Raw genomic sequence first — 20,971 nt, 5'->3', positions numbered from 1 at the left:
CTTTTATTCTAGCCAAAGTAAAACAAATAAAACTTTCTCCAGAAGAAAAAATATTACCAGACATACGGTGAAAATTTCTTTGCTCTGTTAAACATTATTTGGGAAATATAAAAAAAATAAAAAAAATACAATAAATTTAAAGGGGGACTAATAATTTGACTTCAACTGTATATATTTTCCGGGCTCACTTTTACTTTTTTTACAGTTCAAAACTATGCTTTTGTTCTTTTTTTTCTCTCAAGCTTGTTTTGGACAGATATTTGTATTTTTAAAATGCTGTGTACTTGTGTAGAACCTCTACGTGTACCCTTGTAGGATTGTAATGTATTCCATTGATTCAAAGCTGACTTTTGGAAGCCATCATTTCAGTTGAATGATGATAATTCAGAAACTTGCTAGTGCTCAGTAAACATTTTTTTCTTATTATCTATGTTGAAAACATTGAAACAATGCTGCCAAATGTGTAGTCAATATTTTAAATGACTATTTACTCTTAGGTTTTTTTTAGGATTCAATGACAAATAACATTTCTGAAGAACAGCATGTATAAATACACACACATATACATGCTTAAATATAATATATATATATATATATATATATATATATATATATATATATATATATATATATATATATATATATATATTTTTTTTTTTTTTTTTTTTTGGAAAATATATTCATGTCACTTTCATTGACTGTATAAAATACATTATAAAAAAAAAAGTACATTTTTGACACTTTAAAATCTGCTTTGAACACATGTAAACATGAACTTCACACATCCATTTAACCACTAACTGGTTCATAGCAAACCTAGCTCAGAAAACTCTAAGGTCATTAGTTAGTGGATACTTCTTGATTTGATATTTAGCATTTAATTCAGTAAATCTCAGACATTAAGTCTGGATTAAGTATCCAAATATAACCTCTACCACTCCTCTACATCCCAGCTGAACTTGCCAGAATGGCACATTTTCCCGACTAAAAATGTTAAAAACAATTTACATTATTATTTTTGTGTTTGTCTTCTTGTTTGTGTTTTCAGCATCATCTAATTGCATATAAAAGATCATTATCACCCATCAGATTAGACTATTCCTACAGCCATCATACACTAAACTGCTTATGTCCATAATCTTGGATGTGTGCGGTAAGAATTGTGAGATGCTGGTATGGTCGAGTGCCCTCTAATCCCTCTCCTAGACTCAGGATTAAGGGCCGAGTGAGCGGGACGGAGGGAGGAGTTAAAAACAGAAGGTCCCCCCTCCCCATCATTGTCATTAAAAACACACACATGGCTATCAGCAGTCCCCTCAAACTCCCCAGCGTACACTTCAACAGTACAGTACAGTTATAGTAAAGATTAAACTGCGGACAGACACTAAGAGGATAGAGCGAGACTCAGCTAGGCATCAAGTGCCCATCTGATTTTTGATGGGGTTCAAGCATGATGTCAATAATCAGGACAAAGGTCATGAGATTGTGAATTATCGCATGATTTCTATCACCTCACTTTTACTGTATCTACATTGACAATGATAAAAGAAAGTAATCATCATCCTGTTCCCGTGGCTCTCAGAGAGACTCAGACTCCCTCGAGAAGCCCCATAATCCCCCAATGGTCCAAGCTGTCAGTGCCACTCAGATGTTTATTACAGTAAATATGTGTTTTTATGAGTCTGGTGCACCCCCAACCCATCCAAACACCCACTCAGAATTTCTACTCAACACTGGCAACAAAATGTAGCCAAAAATGGTCTGCAAACTAAAGAAATGCAACAATATTATCAGAATATTAAGGGCCAGATTTACTAACAGCTTGTGCCAGTCCAAACAGTCTTTTTAGTGTTAAAACAGCACAGGGAAGAGTAGTGCTGAAAAACTTGGTGTATGTATTTGTAGGAGTGTCCCAGTCAGACAAAAAGTTTGGGCATGCACCCCTAATTTAGCCCTATTTTAGTGCCACATGATAACAATCTAATCAAATGTAACCAGCTCTCTTGGACTTACATACAGTCAGATATGTCTTAGGCTACTGCAGGTAACTGTAATAAGGCATGCAAGCTGAGCATATGGGTGCTGTCCAGTTCTGAAGTCTTTCACTTTTGCATGTAAAATCTTTTTGTATTGTAAATTGTACATAAATAACCTGCACTTTATGAGCATCGGCTCTGCTTTTTTGCCACCACTGGTGCTATTTTAGAATTGTTCTCTCATGCTAATTTGCTCTTTATAGTAAATCTGCAGTCCTCCAAAATCATTTTCACTACTGAAATGCAAGTTGGTGCCATTTGAATTAGTATGAATCTGTAGAGAGCAAGTCTGGGGTGTGATACAAGAGTCTTGAAAGCTGTACTGCTAACCAAATGAGCAGTCTGATTTACAATGTTGCCATGGACAACAGCATGATTGACAAATCAGAGTCAAGTAGTCCAGAGAATTGCATAATTAGACGAGTACAGTGAAATGTGCATCCTTTCAAAGTATATCTTTGACAAAATCATCCTTGTTTGTGTGCTTTTTGTCTCAAAACCTGAGTGAGAGAACAAGACGGACATATTTTAATCCCCTCACACCAATGCTCATCAGTGTTGGTGTTTATTTATTTTGCCATCTTCAGTAGTTTACTGTTGTTCTTTTTCTGTCTTATTTTCATATTGGCTGTAAAACAATGCCTGATTTTAGTGTAGACACTAAATATAGACTAAGAAATGTGAAGACAGTTCAAAGCTCTTGTTTGTACATTGCAAGTATGGTTAAAACAATCTGTTCTGATAAGTGCGACTAGCATCAGGCCTGAGCCAGCCTGGTGAAAGGGGTGGTCCTTTTTTCTCAAAAAGTGCACCTTTTTGCTGTCGTACTCCTCATTTTCTATTTAATTATGATATTTAAATTTTTTTTGTCACAAACTTGAGCACTTGAAACTACACCTCTGGAGCTGTAGTTAAAAACATAGTTCCTGGCTGTGTTCTATTCCCACTTATCCCCCCTATGCCCTATTAATTTAGAACACTCTAACATTCAAAATTGGAATTATAAAAAATAAAAAAAACATTAAGGTCATCTCTCTTAGGTGTAATTTGCTTTCAAAGCATTTTTACTTTGATATTTCTACTCGTCACAACATCGTTCTTTTCCCAAACGATGTATTGTGCTATGAAAGTTACATCATTGTTTGGGAAACGCACATTCAACTTTCCAGCACATTCAACTTTCCTGAGTCAGAATTTGGATCTTTGAAAAAAAAAATTATTAAAATACAATAACAATAATGTTGAGCTTCACTGTATTTCTAACCTCTCTTGTAAAAAAAAAGTACATTTGAAAATTCATGGATAACAACAATAGCCAAAATAGTATTCAAATCAACTTCAATATGGTGGTATGGTAGTTTTGTTGCTAATTTTTTGTGTTTAAGAATTTGATCCAAGATTTAGAATAAAAGTTACCTGTAACATTTTTTCTCTGTTTAAAAATGATGCAGTACCAAAAGATGACTTATTTTGCGTCAGATTGTAAAATAAAAATATTTGTTATCATTCGCCAAAACTGATTAACTGAAGTTACACCAAAGCGACAGCCAACAGAGGAGTCCGCTTGGCCCTAAAGCCATGGGTTATTTTCACTATTTATGGCATAGCAATCAAAATACGACAAATGAGCTCATGTATGGTACAAATTCTGGACCTTTGTCAGTGAGGGGTGGGTCTTCCAAACCACCCAAAACCATGCCGCCCTGCCTGGCTATGGGCCTGAGCATTGTGGTTAACATACAGTGTTCAGCATAGAGTACACCCAATTTTGAAAATGAATGTTTTCTCCATTTTTCAGTGAATTCAGGCAATGTATTTTGGAGGATTTAAACAAAACAGATTTATTAAAAAGATATATTTATTAAAAAAATATTTTAATCACCAAACATATTTAAAAATTGAAAGATAATACAACTGAACTCAAGTAAAATATTGCTAAATAAATTACCTGCAAAATTTCAACTAAATCTTTCCTTTTTATTAAGTTTATATTTAATATTTTTTCTATTACATATAAATTTGGGCTACTAATTTTTGTTATTTTGTTCGATAAGCTTCAGATTTGGCTTCAGTACTGACTAATCTAATGAATATGCACAAATATAATATTGTACAGCTTCCTATTAAAAATATTAATTTAAAAGACCTCATGTATGGATGAACTTATATATGCTGAGCACTGTACAGACATGTAACATCCCAGCATGCCTCTTGATGACAAAATGACATGACGTCAAAAAACACTGACGTTCATTTAGAATCCTACAGTGCATGTAAACTACTTTGATGTCAAAATGACAAAACTGACATCTAACATTGGCATCAAAAAAACAAGTCACAAATTGATTACAGGACTGCCCTGATGTTTTTGAGACCAGTGTTAGATGTCAATTGGATGTTGTTTCGAATTCAAGGTAGTCATTTCTCATCTCATTGATTTTTTTTCTTGACGTATTTTTGATGTTGTTTTGCTATATGTTTGTTTGTTTGTTTGTTTGTTTGTATGCTTTATTGTCTCTCAAGGGAAAATTTTCTGTAGACTCACACAGCACTTCAGCAGGTTCTGACACAATAACAATTTAAAAATAAGCCAACATGCAAAAAGAATTACATACACTATCGTTCAGTGTTCAATAGTGTATGTAATTCTTATGGTATATGATATATTTCATAGCTGGGACAGCAGCGCGTTCACGGCGACCCTAGTTTGATTTCTGCATGCTGAACTCTCCCACTGGTCACACTTCATTTTGATGGTTCGTTTGTTGAATTTAAGTTACGTTGCATCTACATGCCAACTAATATTCATTAGATTATAATTAGACTGTTAGGTTAGGGTTGGGGTTTGGGTTAGTATAAGTTGACATGTACTTGCAAAGTTTCTTATAGTCAGTTAAATGTCTGTTGAATGTCTGTATTAACACCATCAAACCATCAAAATAAAGTGTTACCCTCACGCCTCTCTCTACCCCAACTTTCCTCTCATATCTCCACTGCCCTATCTGCAAAGCTTGAAATGTGCCCTAAACCTTTTTTCTGATGTATAAATTTGCATCATACTCTGTAAACCATCCCTTGCGTTCACATACTAAATATATATATATTCCTCACTTTTACTGTACCAGTATCAAATATGATAAAAGAAAGTCATCATCATACTGTTCTAGTGGCTCTCAGAAAGACTCAGACTCTCTCGAGAAGCCCCATAATCCCCCAACGGTCCAATCTGTCAGTGCCACTCGGATGTTTGCTACAGTAAATATGTGTTTTATGCTCCCCCCCAACCCAGTCCCTACAAGCATCCTGACACTACTGTAATTTCTCCCCAACACTGGCAACAAGTTCCCCTTTGTTTCCCGTTTGGCTCGTGAGACAAGCAGTCTGTAAGCCCTTCTATACTCTCTCATCCGAACAATAGAGAGCTATGCAGCCTCTCCTTTGTGTCTGTCTGCGCTCTTGTATTGTAATGCTACTTTATTTGTCTGCGTAGCCGAACTCTCAGCTTGCACAGGCAAGATGCCCATCAATTCATTAACTTAATCTGTTTTTCATGAGCGAGAGGAGGAAGGCGGGAGGAAGGAGCGCTGGAATCCGTAACGGTGTTGTGTGTTTTGTTTAAAATCATGCCAGAAGATTGGGATTGGTCAGCGGCCAAACGTAGCCAGGGATGTGTTGAGTTTAACAGTGACAGTCTGTGGAAGGAACAAATGGGAGATAAACGGCAGACTTCAAAGTGGAGAAGGGGATGTTAAAACACTGGGTAGCTCTTTGAAAATGTGCACACGACAGCAAGTTGCTCATCAGACAAGAGAGAAACTTCGTCTCACTCCAGACAGCCGGTTGAGTGTGTGTGTGTGTGTGTGTTACGTGTTAGTGTATATTGCATCAGTGGATCGAGTGAATAATTCAGCTACTGCAGGCGTGTGTTCCATTACCTCAACCCCTCTGACTCCAGTCTTCAGCCCCAGAGGTGACTGTACTGCAGCCATTAGTCTTTCCTCATCACACACTTCCTCTTTGGGGTGTAGAGAGGTGAAGGACTCCCCCCCCCCCCCCCCCATTAGATCCATCCCTTTAGATTCATACGTTGGAAAGGCCAATTTGCGATAATGGTGCCTTAAAATGATTGTGCAAATCAAGCATGTAGGTGTGAATTATTAACTGCGAGTTATGTCCGTGGATGAATAAGGAATGTTAAGTTAATGGTGTCTATCTGTGGTAGTCTGCGAAGTTCTGAGGAGTGTCGATTTGTTTGAACTTGGTTATGTAGGACACAGAGGTCACGCTTTGACACAGAATCCAGTCGCTTCGGGTGACTCTAACTGCAACAAATGAGGATCTCAATTGGAGTGGGATTTTTAATGCACACCTAAATGGTGCTGGGTGTCTGGGTCTTTATCAAGATTTATTTTGCGATAATGATTAACTGACTGTACGTTGTGCATTTCATGGCTGCTCACAAAATAAACATACATAAAAGGTACGTTGAGAGGAATCCATCATTCATACCATACCAAGATATGAAACCAATGCACAGCATAGTATTCGTCACTTGACAATATTATGAGGGACATTCTACCAGAAATGTACATTTTTACTTATCAAAATGTGACGTTCTGACTTAAGCTTGTCGTCTACAAAAACAAAAACAAAAAAAAAAACATACAAAACAAGCATAAAATCATACAATTCAATGAAGGTCACTTCCGAGTCATAGTCTTAAATGCGTTTTGAACACATTTTATATTAAATATAATGCAAATGTGACAGGACTGGCAGAAACATGGGGACAATTGTACATTAATTTGTATTATATACTTGTAGCATTACTTTGTTGAATTAATTTGTAATTTCATGTTTAATTAATTGATGTGAATGATAACAACTTAAATTTGCTATTTCTGAAGTATTTTTTTTCTAAAACAGTTTTTAGCATAACAAAACTATTAAAGCGGTTGGTTCAATTGGGCTGAGGACGAGGACAACGACAGGGTTTGTAAAGTGTAAAGTTTTTTAATAAAGAATAAAAATCTGAGAATCAAATGAATGACATATTCCTTTACAGAAGAACTCACAGAAATCAACCCTCAGTCTATTTTTGACATTTTTGGGATGAAATACTTTTTATTCACTATTTCAAGGACAGATAATGGATGATTCTGGTAGAATCTCCCATAAATATAATGAAAGTCAAAGGTTTCTATCCCACTTTATATTAGGCGGGCTTAACTAATATGTACACTGAAAGTAATTTTTTTTTTTTTACAATGTACTGTATAAATACGTTTTTTACATTGTACTTATGATTAAAAACCTGCATGTAATTAACCTGCATTTGTAATTACATAATTAAACTTTTGACCACCACTTACACCTTAACCCATCATTACCACCAAACCTTTCCCTAACCCTACCCATATTCCACTTCAAGAGCACCAGAAGTGTTCTGCAATACACTATAAATACAGAAAGTAAATTGTATTTATTTTTGATGCCAGTACATACAGTAGTATGTAAGACTTCCTAATATGAAGTGGGACCTAAGTTTCAAACATTTTTCAAAATATCTTCTTTTGTGTTTAACGGAACAAAAATTAAATAAATAAAACAAAAACCTCAAAACCTGGACAAGCCAGACTCATTCTGAAAATGTACCCCTATATACATTTCTGGTGAGTGCCAAATACTGTACATGCCAGAAAGTATATATATATTTTTTTTTTTTCAGTTTTTGTGAATCCACCAGAGATCGCTGTGTATGCTTTTTGAGATTTCAAATTTTCCTCGAGAGTGCCATTCGTGCCGGTGTATACTTTTTGAGATCTAAAATTTCTTTTACAAGTGCCATTTATGTCATTGCGTAAATCCACCAGAGGGTGCTGTCGACTGACTGACAATGATCAATTGACCTCCTCTTTCCCTAAACCCAACCAATAATGTTTTCAAACGATTGGCCGTCTGATTTTACCACTTTTCAGATTTTACCACATTCTCACCCCGCTATTTATTTTATTATTTGGATTCTGTTTTTGTCTTACCTGCTTTCTGGAACCATTCTTCACCAGAGTCAAACCCTGTCATTGTGGTCAGCTCCTTTCGGCATCTCAAGTCTGCCGACGTACAAAGCAAGCTACTGGGCAAACTGGTAACTGCAGGAAAGCCATGGATTGAGGTAAGCAGTTATCTGGAAAGTGTGAAAAGGAACGGCATCAAACCACCCTGTAGAGTTCGTTTTAAAAACTAAATGCAGACATACGTACTTCTGGCTACATACAGTTGAAACCAGAACTTTACACACACACTGTATAAAAAGGCACATAAGTATTTTTAAAGAGTCAGATGTTAATGTGACTAAACTTTTTCTCTTTTAGGTAAGTTAGGATTATCACATTTGTTTCTATTATGCTTAATAGCAGAATAATGAGAGAGATTTTTTGAGAAATTGTTAAAACTTTTCCAGAAAGTCACATACAATAAGGTTATTATGCCTCTGTAAAAGCTCAGATAATGGTGTCAAGGTTTTGGAAGTTTCTGATTGGCTAATTGACAACATTTAAGTAAGTTGGAGGCACAACTGTAGAATAGTATTTAAGGAAAATCTCAAACACACTGCTTCCTTGTGTGACAACATGGGAAAATCAACAAAAAAAGCCAGATTTGCTAAATTACACTAGGAAAAAGAATAATTTTTGAGACATGTCCTGTGGTCTGATGGAACTAAGATTTAATTGTTTGGCCACAATGACCAGTGTTACATTTGAGGACAAAGGGGAAAGCTTACAAGCCTAAGAACACCATCCCAACTCTGAAGTATGGGGGCTGCAGCATCATGTTGTGGGGCTGTTTTGCTGCAGGAGGAACTGGTCCACTTCACAGCATAGGTGGCATCATGAAGAAAAAAAAAATATGTAGAAATACTGAAGCAACATCTCAAGACATCAGCCAGGAAATTAAAACTTGGCCAAAAATGGGTCTTTCAATCAGACCATGACCCTAAACATACTGCCAAATTAGTTAAAATGTGCTTTAAGGACAACAGAGTGAATGTTTTGGAGTGGCCATCACAAAGCTCTGACCTCAATCCTATAGAAAATTTGTGGGCAGAGTTAATAATCTTGTGCGAGCAAGACAGCCAACAAATCTGACTCAGTTACCCCAATATTGTCTGGAGGAATGGGCCAAAATTCCTTCAAACTATTGTGAGAAACTTGTGGAAGGATACTCAAAACATTTAAACTAAGTTATACAGTTTAAAAGCAAAGCTAAAAAATACCAAGGAAATTTATGTAAACTTTTGACTGTCTAGAAAATAATAAAAAATTCTCTAAAACAATTCTCTCATTATTCTGGCATTTAGCAAATGTAAATCATTCAGGTAATCCCAAAGGACCTGAAATAGTAAACGTTTAGTATGATTTACCATCAGACATTTTTTTTTTTAAATGGTTATGTTCTTTTTCTAGAGTGTATGTAAACGTATGGTTTAAACGGTAATTCGCAATCTCAAGAAATGTATACAGGGCTACATTTTCAGAATGAGCCAGAACAAGTCAAGGGTGAATAAATGATGGCAGAATTGTCATCCCTATAATTTTTTCTTTGGCAAGTTTTTTCCATATCATGTGCTTTAATCTGTATACTGTGGAGACATTTTGCCAAAGAGACATAAATGCCATTTAAAAATGACAAACACAAGTGTAAACATAGCCTTAGTATTTTGACGTTTACTTTGCAATAATTTCAAGTGCATTTTATTCTCTTTTTCCGGACGTTTTATGCACTGAATGCCTTTGAAATATGCCTTAGCTACAAACATTTAACTAAACAACACAGCAGATTTCTTGTTACAATAGTGATTTGATGCACAACACCACAGGATGTTAACAATCACGGCCTTACTTCAGCTTAGTTCCTGGTTTATCAGTGGTCGCCACAGCGGAATGAACGGTCAATTACTTTGGCATATGTTTTATGCAGCGGATATCCTTCCAGCTGCAACCCAGCAGTGAAAGTGCTCCGGGGGAAACCGGAGCAACCCCACGTGAACACGGGGAGAACATCCAAACGCAGATTCCTGGCCCAGCCGGGACTCAAACCAGTGACCTTCGTGCTGTGAGGTGAAAATGCTACCACTGAGCCACCATGTCATAATTTTGACCAAACAATGAACCCAAAAAGAGTAGTTCCTGCACCAAACAGCAAAAGCAACTATAAAACAGTGGAAATAGAAATAGAAAAAGTAAAAAGTGCAAACATTTCCTTAAGCATCATTGGAACATCAGAATCAGAAAGTTCAGCAAGTTCTATTAAATTGTATGTGCAAAATTAAGAAAGATTCATTATAAACAAAAACAATTACAAGTATATCTGCATGTTCAATATTTAATATCTTCAAGCTCACAATTGATTACAATGCAGATTTTTACATTTGAAGAGTTTAGATGCCAAGTGCCATGTAAAATTTCCATGTAAAATTTGCATAATTCTCAGCCTCCTTTATGCTCAGTTATTTCACTTTGAAGACAATGAAAATAACTTAGTCTTTGCCATAAAAGTGAAATCACTGAACCTACACAAAGAATCCTTATAAAATGCCAATTTTACAAGAAAATTTAAGACAGCATTTAGAGTTTTTTTTGTTTGTTTTTTTTTTGCATCTGAAGTTTTGAGTTTAAATCCATGTCACATAAACCTTAATCTAATATAATATAGTATTTACATTTAATTTCTGTAGCATTTACTTCATCACATATTAATCATTTAAATCAGTGCACCAGTGCTTTTCAATGGGGGTGTTTGTTTATTTATTTTTGTCTAGTAGTTTGTAGTTGTATTTATCCTGTCTTCTCTGCTTCTATTCTTATAGTATACATAATTTGTTTCACAATTAGTGTTGGATCTTTATGGAAATATGTTGTGTAAACAGTTAAAATCTCATGTGCATTCACTGCACACATAGTTACAAAATTGGTTCTGATGTTGAAATTTGCATCACAAACTACATACTGTACTATGTATGTAAACCCTTGCATACACATAAAAACCTGTAGTGTACTTCGGGCTTAAATATCACAGCGACATTTTTAAAGCATTTAAATTCATAAAAGTATTAGTTCAAAATGGTCTTAGCAAGTTATCACTGTAAAAAATAAATGGCACAGTAGTTGGCCTTTGTGTTAGCGTGCTCTGATTTGAGATCAGTGTTTTCAAAGGCGGAAACTTTAAAAGCAGTGCTTCTGTACAAGATTCTCTCTCAACATATCCGACATCAACATTTATTAGGCTCTGAAAACTAAATCAGCAGAAGAAATTATTTTGAGAGTATGCCTCAGGGCATATGAGGATATTCTAATGTGTCATACGAAAAAGAAAAAAAACCTACACACTCAAAGTAACATAGATTTAATATCTTAATAGCTTTGTTAGAAGAGAGTGTAGGAGGAAAAAAAATATGGATTAAGAAAAAAAAATCCAATTAAAATCAACTGATTGGCAGTCTTCTGTACCATGTTGATGGGAAGGCAGTTATATTGTGCACGATTGGTCTTATTAAGAGCTTTGATGAGAAATCTGCTTATTACTTGCTGATACAGATGAGATGAGCTCCAACTTTATTAGTGTCGCAATAAAATTATAATACGGTCCCTTTGGCTTTATTCGGGCCATTTTGACACCCAGCTGAAACGATTTTGAATCTGATCATTTATTAGTGTGCAAAACTTAAACCGTCTAATTATATTACGTTTTAGCCATAATTTTGATAGGAGAGCTGTCAGGGTTTATACTGTGATTACTGTACATATGGTAAAAGGTATTTTCTCTGTTTACTATGAGGAAACTGCAGCATTTGTATGAAAGTGTCAAACGAGCGTAGCACAAAAGCGAAATTGTAGCTAAAGAAAGAGTGCAGAGTTAATCATAGTAGATTGTGTGTACATGTGTATGTGTGTGTCAGGAGCATGTGTGTGTGGAGAAGTGTAGTGATCTTTTCCACTGCCATTTTTCAAGGTGACACGGCTCGGCTCCTTCAGGGCTTTCTTTCCAATTCTTTTTGGGATTGAAATTATGATGAAGTAATTTTTTTCCAGAAAATTGCCTCTGTCACTTGTGGTATCTTTCTGTAAATTTCTCAAGTGTATTTTCCCCTCTGTCTCTCCCTCTCTCTCTCCGAAAGCCAATGTCATTCTCTCTCTCAACTCATTACCACAGCAAGGATTTTGCCTGAGATTCTGCATGTTGACATTTGACACCTAGATTTGCAAAGGGAGACAATTATCGAGTGATCTCTGATCTACATCCCTAAATATCACATTGAGCAGTGATAGAAAAGAGATTCAACAATTAACGCATGTAACAAAAAAAGCATCAAGTTCTGTAGGCCTACATGATAATAAATCAATCTCCCAGCAAAACCTTCTCTTTTCAAAAACACCTGCTTGTTTCCAGAGCATGATATAAAGGCAAGTGTCATGTGAGAGTTAAGGGGAATCCCTTTGAGAAATAGTGGCCTAATTTTTATTTTCAATGGAAAGTTATCCAATTATGTTTAAGTTAACTTCCTGATGGTCGATTCAAGGACAAAGGAGTTGCACAAATATGCTTTAACCTTAAAAACCAGGGAGATCTATCAACTCATTTAATGCTTCTATCTTTAGACCTCGCTTCTGTCTTCTCTCAAAAATAATGACTAACGGTGAGGTGGCCTGACCAACAGTCCAGTTAGAGGAGAACGACGTACTTATGTGAAATAACATCACGATTTAGAGCTTCCCGAGCAATTCTGTTTGACAGCAGTATAATAGCAGTCATAAAGCTAGGAAAAAAATGCAATGGAATAAATAAAAAGGAGCATGAAAGTTTTGCACAACAAACATGAATAGCTAGCATTGCCCCTTTATAAGCCTGTGTACGGTGCCAAATATGTTTACCTTTACTGAGACCATTTTTTAGACGCCATATGGCTGCATCCGTTTTTGGATCTTTAATTTATTCCTGTAGGTCCTGCTGTTAATCTGCAGCCCTGTAACATAAAATGGTGATTGTGTGTTAGAGGTCTGTTTATGAAAAACATTTTCAAGCAAAACATTGAATTTTGATTTCACAAGGGTTGCACGCACTATAACCTATCTATTCCACTTCACAGGTTACATGCATTTCTTTTCGCAACACTCAGCCCTTTCCTGAATAGCCCGAAAAAGCTTTTTGTTCAACAACAGTGCTGTCACTCCAGGACAGTGCCTTACAATCTCCAATGGACTGGTCTGGCTTTATTGTCATGCTTGCTTTTTGTCATTACATCACAATTATGAGTTTGTTCATACAGGGGAAATGGAAAATAAAAAAGAGGGTGGAGGGGTGGGAGAAATGTAGGTCAGTGGTGATGTGCTCTGGGCAGTTAGTCTCTGCCTTTCCCTGGATGGGTCTGTGGCTCAGTCTCTGTCTCCTCCTCCCCCCCAATAGACACACAGACAGGCAGTGGGCAATTTCACACTCTCCTAGCTATTTGCTGTATAAATTGATGGTTAATACATTATATAATCTAACAAAAAGTTATTTTAGCATTGACTTTACTCAATTAGAATATGACAATAATGTTGTGCAATTTACTTACAATTAATTCATTACATTTTATTTTGTACTGTGAAGAAGAATATTTATTCATTTATTTTTCTTCAGCAGAGTCACTTTATTAATCAGGGGTCGGCACAGCCGAATGAACCGCCAACTAATCCAGCATATGTTTTAAGCAGCCAACACTGGGAAACACCCATACACACTCTTTCCCTATGGCCAATTTAGCTTATTCAATTAACTTATAGCACATGTCTTTGAACTGTGGGGGAAACCGGAGGAAACTCGAACATGAAATGCCAACTGACCCAGCCGGTGCTCGAACTAGCGACCTTGCTATGAGGCTACCCACTGCGCCACCATGACGCCCTGAAGAAATAGAACTTAATGGTATAAACTTGACATATAAGGGTTAATTCTGCCTTTTATATGACACCTGATGTAATGCATAATATATCATACATTAACTTTACTTTCAGTACTGCACATTAATTAAAGATCAGATAAATCTCAGATGTGGTTTGCTTATATATTCATGCCTTCTATGTTGTACACTGTATCTGAAAGAATAATTTGCAGTTATTTTGTATTAAAAGGATAACAGGACACTCAATTAGTGCATTTGTGGAATATTGTGTCTTAATTAAACAAATAAAATTGCATTTCACTTTCACATATGTTAAAGACCATAATTTCTAAGTAAAGAACACTTTTAAAAAATCCAGAGAATCATTATAAATAACATTTTGTGCTTTGGAAATGTTCACTTGATGCTTAAGGTACCTCGCAGTACTTAGATCCCATAGAAAAAAAACTAAAAGGTTTGGTAAATATAATCGGCAAAATATAAATACATATGTCCAAAAAAACTAAGTATCCACACAATATCCACGCAGCACAATTCCTCTTTTGCATTCAGAAAACCTCTAGGCTATACCTTTTCTTAAAAAAAAATACTCTAGGAAAAACAACAACAACTGAATATAACACGAAAGGTGTGACAGGGATGCTTTAAAAATTACTGTTGATGTAAAAACGGCGGGGTAAAGATCAGTCTGTGCGCGAACTCAAAGCCCCGCGCAGTGCCCGTGTCTGCTTAGTGCTGCTGAAGACGCTAGAAAGTGGGAGGAGCGAAAAGTGTCAGTCCAATCCGAGCCGCCGTGAGCCTGTGCGCGCTCTCCCTGCGCTCACGGAGACAGTGAAAACCTTCGCTGGGTATACGCGCTCGCAGATGTCATGTGAAAACCCGCATGCTGGCCTTACCGCACAACTGAAGAGTCCGAGCACCGCTTCACGCACCTCTGGAATGGTTTTGCACAGTAGTCACCCACTTTGACGAGACCAAACTACACTACCGAGGATTTTGTTTCTTTCTGTTTGTTTCTTCATGACTGACGCGTTCGGGAGCGAGTCGCCAACACTATGCGAGGTAGGAATACAACTGTTTGTGACAGCTCATTTGAATAATGAAGAATAGAGTGTTTGTTTATTTATGTTTTTATAATATTATCTTCCCGAGTCTTGTCAACGTTCCTTTAGGAAGATGTGTGTTTAATAAAGTCATACTGAAGTGATTTTTTTTTTATGATGGAGAAGTATTTTAGAGTAACGTGCATGTTGGGGGAAAAAGTCTGTTTTGGTCAGCTTTATTTTACAGTCATACGAACAGAAAACCTACAAAGAGAAATAAACCGCGCACCATTCCCAGTCTTGTGTTTATGGAGTAATACACGCGACTTTCTCAGGACAGTTCATGTGAGACTTCACTCTACTACAACTTTGCTAAAGAGTGTAAATTAATTTACGATACTATAAAGACTTTGCACTGAAATGCAATTTTATGTAGCCTATATTACCTTGAACCTTGGTCTTTGAGTTGAATGTGCATGTCAGAAATTGCAGCTTTTTAATTAGACAGGTTTGCAAATGAAGGGAAGTGGTTTTTATACAGGTCAGCAGATTAATGGAAACAGCTGCGTGAAAACTTCCCCATGCTATTTTTTTAAAAGTGTGGTGGGTAACATTTTAAGGCAGACCACTGGTGTGGGTGTAGTGGGGTTAGTGTTAGGGTGGTGCGGTCTACTGACCCATTTCCGTCAGTCAGGCGCCGCTGCGCGCTGAAAGCGTCGAAGTGCAGCATCAGAGTCCGCACGAGCACAGTTCACACACGCGCGCTCTGCCCATCCCACGCGCTCTTTCAGACTTATTGCCACTGCACCTGTAATAATATGGAATTTATATATTAATAAAAAAAAGTGTCTGAAGACGTTTTGTAATGAAAAAAAAGCTTCAGTATTAAGGTGCGAAAAGGATGTGAAGAATGTGGCTTAGAATTTATATTATTTAAAGTCAGAACACTTTCATTTATACATGCTACTTTATGGATAAGAGAGTTATCTATTCATTATCTATTCATGCGCTGCAATATTTGTTATGATAGGTTACTTTAAATGTGCTTTATACCGTTTTTATATTGGAGAGGCGATAAAACCTTTTTAAACATTTGAAAATGTTTAAATTGTGTCAAGTTCATAGGCAGGTCTTTATCACAGCATTTATACACACATTAAGAATTATTAAAAAAAGATACAGATATAAAAGTGCAAGCCTAATACACTGTTCAAATTAAAATATTTTGATTTTAGGCAACTGATTAATTCAAAAACACTGATTTGTGACCATTTTGTCATTCGATAGTATTCATTTAATATTAAAATATCTTAAACAAACAATGTTTTTTTCCTAGACTGTCGAATCCACATTGTTTGTAAACAGTGAACATCTTTAAGTTTCTAAGCAGATGTATTTTCGGAGTTGAGCGCGCACGCCCTGGGAAACACCAAAAACTCAATTTCTCCATCTCTGTCACAACCAATACACGCCCCCAGAGCAGCTCTCTGCGTCTCTGTTTCCGTGCCCCAGAGGACCGTGTCAGAAAGAATCACATCAGTGTCTGGGGCCTCACCGAGCCCGACTCTCCGACACTCATCGCAGTCTAGAGCGCGCGGGCCTCGTGCTTTCAAATAACAGTTCAACCAACTCGTCGTGAGGTAATCAGATATACAAATTTAATCTACGTACCTTATAGTCTTTTTTTTTAAATCCAGTTATTTTCAATTTGCATTGACATTTCAAAATACGAAACACAAGGTTTTACAGACTAGATTAGGCTACTTAGTGTATGACAAGTCGGGAACATTTTCTGTATTTGTTTTAATTAGTAATGATATTAAACAGTACAAAGTTTTTGTTGCTTCTAACCTTTTTGTTTTAAATGAACATCGTGTTTCTCAATCGTCCGACAGAGGACAATTTAGTTGATGAAATGAGGATAATAAAATCGAATGAATCTACCGCAGGCAGTTGATTTACTGTAATTAATTGAAATATAATTATTTGTTGAAAAATGTATATTAACACACAGTGAAGGTTCACTTAATTAAAGTGTACATGTTAGCAACTACATAATTCATTTTGGTACCTTAAAGTTATATATTAGAGCCTAAATTGGTCCATATTGTACCTTAAAGGTGCAAAAAAGTGACTTTTGAAAAGACAATGACTCAGTGACAGCTTTTGTACCCTTAACTTTGAGATTATATTCTAATAAATATAGTTGAATCTGTTCATTTCACATTTGAGCTTGTTTTGGATTTATGCAGACAAAAAAGTTGTTGTTTTTTCTTGATGGCTAGAATATTTAGGCTACCTACGAAACACTAATAATTCTGTCATTATTTAGTCATGCTCACTTTGTTCCAAAACTAAACTTCTTTTTATTTTGTTCAGTGGAATAAGGAGATGTTAAGTTTCAGTCAGTTTCATTGCATCTCTCCATACACCAAAAGTTCAGAGCACATCATATTATAATTATAAAATAGAAATATAAAGTAGAGCCATGTGGTATATGCTATTACAAAATTTTACTTTCAGGGGACTTCTCTTTTAACAGTTATAATTTTTTAAATTTTATTTTAATAACATGAAACTAATCTAAAATGTCTCTTTTGGTTTTATATGCGAACATTACATTTACATTGTACTAAAACAGGTTTTATAAGAGGTAGAAAAGTGACTAAGGTGACTGTAACAGCAGAAGTGCACTGGCTTGTTTGTTTGTGTGTTATTGGTCCAAACTTTTATCAGGTTTCTTCATTGATCAGAGATGGACTTGCGTATATCTGATGGACTGTGGACTGTGGTACCCAATCTCGTAACTTTAGCTCTACATCCGCTCCAATCCCCCGTCTTCTCCATTACAGAGTGCAGTGCTGCTTCAGAGTTGGTTTTAGTTTTCCCACAACTCCTGTCACACACAGATCACATTCACACTGCGCACACGCATAAACAACACAACACAACACGTTTTGATTGTCTGACCCCTGTTTTGCTTAGGTGCCTTTATAAGAAACACATCTGGCCTGTGCTTACTTCATATTACGTTATGATGTCCATGCATGTCTCTTAGCTGCGTTGCCTTGTTGCTTTGTCCATGCTCATTTCAGTCCTTGCTCCAGCTCAAACACAAAAGAGAGACTGTCACGCATGAACTCCCAATGCCAATAGCTTTTAGCATCACATTGGCGTCCGGAGTGAGAGGCCATCTCTCTATCGACCTGCTTGACGTTGCGTGGCTCAGCTCAGAGAAGAGCAGGATCAATATGCATCAACCCTGAGCTTTATTTCTACTGTAAACTAACATAAATCATGTGTATAGATATTATAGCTGTCTAAAATGTAGGATGTACCTGATACATGTTTTTTGCTGTAAGTTTGGGCAATCTTTTAGTAAACTTAAGGTTAAAGTTTAGAGGCAGATCAATAAATACAGCATTGTTTGACACCATGACCACATAACAAACATGGATTATGCATTGCAAACTGCTCTAAATCTAAGCAGGCAGCAGGCCAACAATAACCAAGCAAAACTATCAATACATTGCAACTACTGTTATATCCGGAGAGTTTCAGTGAATTAAGAAGACAATCACATTTAATAATCAGCTCTAGAAGTATCTACAGTTGAGACATTTGCTCTCAAATGTCTTTGGCTCCCCTTCAAATTCTCCTAATGTTGAAAATACTGATAACATGGTCTGCAATATTATAGGTATTGGCCATGAAGCTACTCGTTAGTCAAAAGAGTCAAAATATTAGCTCTGCAGTCAAGATAATATGGGAAACATATTTGGGATGCACGTTTGAAGATAAGAACTAAAGAAAAATTGATGGGAATTTAAAATTAATGTCTAGAGAAAAAAATCTTACATAGATTTTACTGGACTCCTAAGAGTCTGTTCATTGCAGGTTTCAAAAACAACCCAGAATGCAGGTAATGCCAAGAAGAAGCAGGTGACCAATTTCTTTTTTTATGGCAATGCCAAGAAGTACAATATTTTTGGAGAGAGGTGCATGAATATCTTGTAAAGATATTGCAGACCCAAAATGACTTTTGCCCGAGCTTATACAGTTGAAGTCAGAATAATTGGCCTACATTTGATTTTTTTTCTTTTCTTTTTTTGAATATTTCCCAAATGATGTTTGACAGAGCAAGGAAATTTTCACAGTATGTCTGATAATATTTTTTTCTTCTGGAGAAAGTCTTATTTGTTTTATTTCGGCTAGAATAAAAGCAGTTTTACATTTTTTTTTTTGAAAACTATTTTAAGGTCAAAATTATTAGCCCCTTTAAGCTTTTTTTTTTTTTTTTGATAGTTTACGTAACAAACCATCATTATACAATAACTTGCCTAATTACCCTAACCTTAGTTAACCTAATCAACCTAGAAAAGCATTTAAATGTCACTTTAAGCTGTATAGAAGTGTCTTGAAAAATATCTAGTCAAATATTATATACTGTCATCACGGCAAAGATAAAATAAATCAGTTATTAGAAATGAGTTATTAAAACTGTTGTTTAGAAATGTATTAAAAAGTTCTCTTTCCGTTAAACAGAAATTGGGGGAAAAATAAACAGGGGGGCTAATAATTCTGACTTCAACTGTATTTGTTAACCCCTGTCCCTTAAGCCAGATGAATAAAGCTGAATCACAGTGGATACAGAGCTGTATCATGCCAGGCAGATGGGTGATTGTTAAAAACTGGAAATTTTCCAGTAGACCTCCGATCTTCGAGTGGATCTCAGAGTAAGGACGAGTTGCAGCTTTTGAAAAACTCCCTTACAGTTTACATAAAAGAATGGAAATTTATTTTGATATAAAAAATGGGGAAAATTACTGAATTTCTGCGACCCACAATGCTAGCAAACATGTAAGGAGACAAAATAATAAATTAGGCTATTATATTAGCAGCAACCCCACCCCCTCCCCCCCTTTTTTTTTTCTTGTAGCTGTGTGTTTTGGTTTGGCGTACTTACTCAATTTATATGACGTCATTTATTTATTTATTGTATTTGTTTATTTTGTATCGTTCTGCTTTTATGTTTATGCCCTGTATTTGATAATTATCTGCATTATTTGAAATAAGAAAAATCAATAAAATCTGTTTATCTGATTGTTTGTTATTATTATTAAAATGTTTATCAGTTTAAAATGATAATAATCATATTGTTATTATGCAGCATAAAGTCTCAACACATTAGAATTATTCCTGAGGATCACGTGGCACTGAAGACTGTCTAATGATGCTAAAAATTCAGCTTGAATCACAGGAAGACTTTTAATTAGATCATTTATACATTAAATCTGTCACTTTATTACTGTTTTATTACAGTTTTGGTCAAATGTCAATGCAGCCCGTATTGAGCAGAAGCAACAAAATTAAAATCTTACTCTTTCCGGACTTTTAACTTTTATAACCAAAAAAATTTCAAGACAAGCTTCAAGTTGGAAGCCCACATTTATTTTGTTCCTAATATCATGTGGTCATTTGTTTGTTGTAGCTGGTTTGCTGACTAATGGCTTGTACTTACATAACCTGTGAAAGATTACGCAAAGAAAACCAAGAGATGTAATCCCCCAAAGTGAGACAGAAACAGAGATGCACAGCCAGCGCAAACCTAATCCATTCAGTATATTGCAGACCTTGTTCCATCCGTTTACAGTGCTGTGATATCTACACTCTTAATAATAAATACTGCACATCAAAGTTTTCCTTGTAGGTGACTACATAATGTCAGCCAGATAGCATCTTGACATCTATTTCCGAGTGTGACGGCTTCGTTCCCTGTAGTGTTTCTGTGAGCACGTCTTCGCTATCGACTGGGAATGTGTGGACTAGAGTGTGTCATCTGTTTGCTGAGCCCTTGTTTGAGATGGTTGAGTGTGCATGAGAGAGCAGCCCTGAGAGCGCCTCAATCGTAAGGGTTAATGTGTCTATTTAATGTTTGCATTTTCTCCTCCCTG

The 20,971-nt window shown here is 36.0% G+C and overlaps 1 protein-coding gene and 1 long non-coding RNA gene across 3 annotated transcripts in view; both read left to right on the top strand.

Annotated features, from left to right (window-relative positions):
* The window catches only part of LOC141385815 (uncharacterized), a 120,330-nt gene extending 106,051 nt beyond the window's left edge, over nucleotides 1–14,279 (top strand). The window contains exons 4-5 of one of the 2 annotated variants that reach the window (XR_015491215.1): nucleotides 8,102–8,208; nucleotides 10,014–11,399. This is a non-coding gene — a long non-coding RNA (uncharacterized LOC141385815). Of the gene's footprint in view, nucleotides 1–8,101; nucleotides 8,209–10,013; nucleotides 11,400–13,179 lie in introns of those variants that run through there. The other variant, XR_015491216.1, reaches the window with a different exon arrangement.
* A 517-nt stretch (nucleotides 14,280–14,796) lies between these two features.
* rorb (RAR-related orphan receptor B) overlaps nucleotides 14,797–20,971 on the top strand; it is a 42,395-nt gene continuing 36,220 nt past the window's right edge. The window contains 1 exon segment of the mRNA NM_001082856.2: nucleotides 14,797–15,036. Within this exon segment, the coding sequence (NP_001076325.2) occupies nucleotides 15,030–15,036 (7 nt within the window). The 5' untranslated portion in view covers nucleotides 14,797–15,029.

The sequence above is a fragment of the Danio rerio genome, chromosome 5 (genome assembly GCF_052040795.2).
Source record: "Danio rerio strain M-AB ecotype USA chromosome 5, GRCz13ab, whole genome shotgun sequence".
Taxonomy (NCBI): Eukaryota; Metazoa; Chordata; class Actinopteri; order Cypriniformes; family Danionidae; genus Danio; species Danio rerio.
Note: the sequence above shows the minus strand (reverse complement) of the source record. Positions and strands in the feature narration are given on the sequence as shown.